The 3,104-nt window shown below is 37.5% G+C and overlaps 1 protein-coding gene across 1 annotated transcript; it reads left to right on the plus strand.

Annotated features, from left to right (window-relative positions):
- The first annotated feature begins 1,341 nt into the window (after positions 1–1,341).
- On the plus strand, positions 1,342–2,172 carry LOC109007965. Its single transcript, XM_018987884.1, has one exon. The coding sequence runs from the start codon at positions 1,342–1,344 to the stop codon at positions 2,170–2,172; it is 831 nt and encodes a 276-aa protein (XP_018843429.1).
- Positions 2,173–3,104: the final 932 nt, after the last annotated feature.

Raw genomic sequence — 3,104 nt, forward strand, 5'->3', positions numbered from 1 at the left:
TTTCAGATAGTTCAGAATGCAGAAACAAATTATTTCAGTTTTAATATGCAGATCTCAAAAATATGTTATTAGAATGTCAAAGCAACTTGTCAAACTATTCATATTAAAAAAAATCAACTATTCATATTCAAAAACCCTTTGGCATAACATGACTAAACATATTCATTTTATTATATCGTATTGTATCGTATCATATCACCATATCATATCGTATACTATGTTTAACCTCCATGGTAGGGTTGTGCTATCCTCGATGGCCAAATCAGGCAGTACCAGAATGTGAAACTTTTCCTTACTCATTCTCGGGGCCCCCAGTGTGCACACATGAAAAAACACGCAGAAAAAACACTTTGTTTTCAAAGTGGGTGCACTTATATCAGAGATGTTAGTACCAACCATATGACAGAATCCGAACCAGAAATAGAATCGAATCAAAAAGTCATGCCAAAATTTTTTCATATGCATATCATATCAAACAAAGTGTTGAATATATTCATATCATTTTCACATAATCAAAAACGGGTTCAAAACATCTTCATATAACATGTACAAAGTTTCTAAATTTCATATTCGTTCTTTTGCACATTTCAGAAACAACCTGTTAAAATATTGATCATGTCTACACCAGTCATGCCATAAAATATTTTCTCTTTTATACAAATTTCATGAGTAATGCAGAACACATAATTGAGGTTGTTTTCATTTTTTTTTCAAAACATATCATGTATATTTTCATAAATCAATCTCAGTTCATTTATTTTTATGCAAAATCTAGCATAGGAACTCCGCTTAGCTCGACTTCTTAACTGTTTTGGATTTTTTCACTGTCATGTTGAACGAATATCAATTGTCACGATGCACCTATACGGAGTACTAAACATCACTAAATTTTTTAAAAGACGTGCTAACATTGATCTCCATTTAATATACCGAAATTAATAGATACTAATATTATTTAAATTCTAAAATAACGTATCATACTTATAGTTTACAACTTATTAAAATAATTTGATAGAATTCAATTAACGTAGACAAAGGAGCTCGTTTAGTAAAGTAGACTTATATCAGATTTAAAGTATTAAAATAAAATTAAAATCTTATTATTTACTATTGAATTTACTCACAAAAAAAAAAAAACACTTCGTAATATAATTTAAATCCTAAATATTTTTCTATATATATAAATTCTAATACTTAAAATGACTTCAATATATAGACCAACGTAAAAAAAACGCAAGTCCAAATCATATTCGGTCTTGACTTACAGCTATGGGAATAAATATCATATATAACAAAACAAAAAGTCTTAAAATGCATTACGGAAGAAGAACAGTGGGTTAAATGGCACTTTTGGCACTTTCAGAAAAGTCCCAAGTCTCGAGCAGTAATTCTTTCAAAGAAGTATGGAGCCTAGTCTGGCAGCTTAAAATCTCACCTAGAGACAAGGTCTTTTTATGGAGAGTGAGTCTAGAAATATCCCTTCCTACTCAATCTAATCTTTTCAAGAAGAACATTGTGGAGCAACCATTATGTCTTATATGCAGGTTGGAAGTAGAAGACATAGTGCATGCATTATGGAGGTGTGAATCTGCCAAGGATGTATGGAGTGCTTGTTCAAAAAGTCTCCAAGAATGTTATCTACCTCAGCTGTCTATGTTGCAGCTCTTTGAAGCCCTTACCAGGACCATGAAGCCACAGGTGGTTCAAGAATCTATAGTTGTGGCCGCTAGGCATATATGGTGGAGGAAGAATTTTGTCATCTTTATTGAAGCATTTGCACATCCCTCTATCACTATTAGGGAGGCCAAAAACAATCTCGAGCTACTAACTGAAGATAATCAAAGAAGAGACCTCAGAACCAGCAGGGCTTGCACAGCAGCAGACACATGGCAGGCTCCCCCTTTGCACTGGCTCAAGCTGAATTGGGATGGGGCTATTTACAAGGTTCAAGGTCTCATTGGAGTAGGAGTGGTCGCTAGGGACAGTGTAGGCCATATTATTGCTACAATGAGATCTAGCAAATACATCTTCCTTGACCCTTTACTAGCGGCTTATGGGGTGTTGCAAGCAGTGAATCTTGGACTGGATCTTGGCTTTACACACGTCATACTTGAAGGGGATTCACTACAAGTTATAATGGCTCTCAAGAATGATAAAAAAAGGCTGGTGTAGTACTAGTATCTTCATGAATGAAGCTAAAATATTAATTCAAAGGTTTGCTAAGTGAGAGGTTTTTCATATTAGGAGAAATGGCAACTCTATAGCTCACTTGTTAGCAAAAGACTCTCTGTCATTTTCTGACCCTATTGTAACATTGGAGGAGATCCCATCATGTATTTTGCGTTGGTTTAATGAAATGAAGAAGAGAATTTGACTTTAAAAAAAAATAGCACTTTTACAATTTATGCAAGGCTAAAAAAAACTAAAAGGCAATCTACCTAGCTATGGGAGCAGTCGACCTTCACTCAAGAATATATAAGAGGTTGTGAGGCAGAGACTTACTGAGAAGAAAGGGAAGGTTGTGATGGAGCCCATGAGGTTGAGTTGAGAGCTACGACAGCCAGTAATCGATTCCTCCGTGGCGTGGTGGTGGAGCACTAGAGAGAGAGAGAGAGAGAGAGAGATAGAGAGTTTTACAAAGGGAACAACCGAGAATGGTGGAGGTACCCTATGTTGGTGGCTCGCAGCGGCACAAAATTGGGTTTGGTTGTTCAGGGTGGTGCAAAGGCACCGTGGCTTGTTGACTTCTCGATTGTGGCATTAGCAGAATGCTCTGTTTCGAGTACAGTAAAATAGGGGCCATTTGGTTTGGTTTACAGTAGGTGGTGCACTAGCAGTGGTGTGCAGTGCGGCTTTAACTTATAGTTGGTCTATTCCAATGAGGGTGGTGCTGCCACAGGGTGGTTTCCGCAACCTGTTGTGAGTGGGATGACTGCTAATGTGGACTGGAGGGTTGTTGGTGCATGCAGGGGTAGCACTGTGGGTGGTGGCTTGCAGGTTAGTGTTAGGCGGTGCTGGAGTGGTTAAGGCAAATGCTTGAGTTAGTGGCCCCAGCGGCTTCTGTCGTGTATGAGCATGGTGGTTCTCATGGCTAGCGGTTGAGT

The sequence above is a fragment of the Juglans regia genome, chromosome 10 (genome assembly GCF_001411555.2).
Source record: "Juglans regia cultivar Chandler chromosome 10, Walnut 2.0, whole genome shotgun sequence".
NCBI lineage: Eukaryota > Viridiplantae > Streptophyta > Magnoliopsida > Fagales > Juglandaceae > Juglans > Juglans regia.

What these genes read in the sequence shown, in the direction of transcription:
- LOC109007965 (XM_018987884.1), top strand. Translation starts at nt 1,342, where the DNA reads ATGGCACTTTTGGCACTTTCAGAAAAGTCCCAAGTCTCGAGCAGTAAT.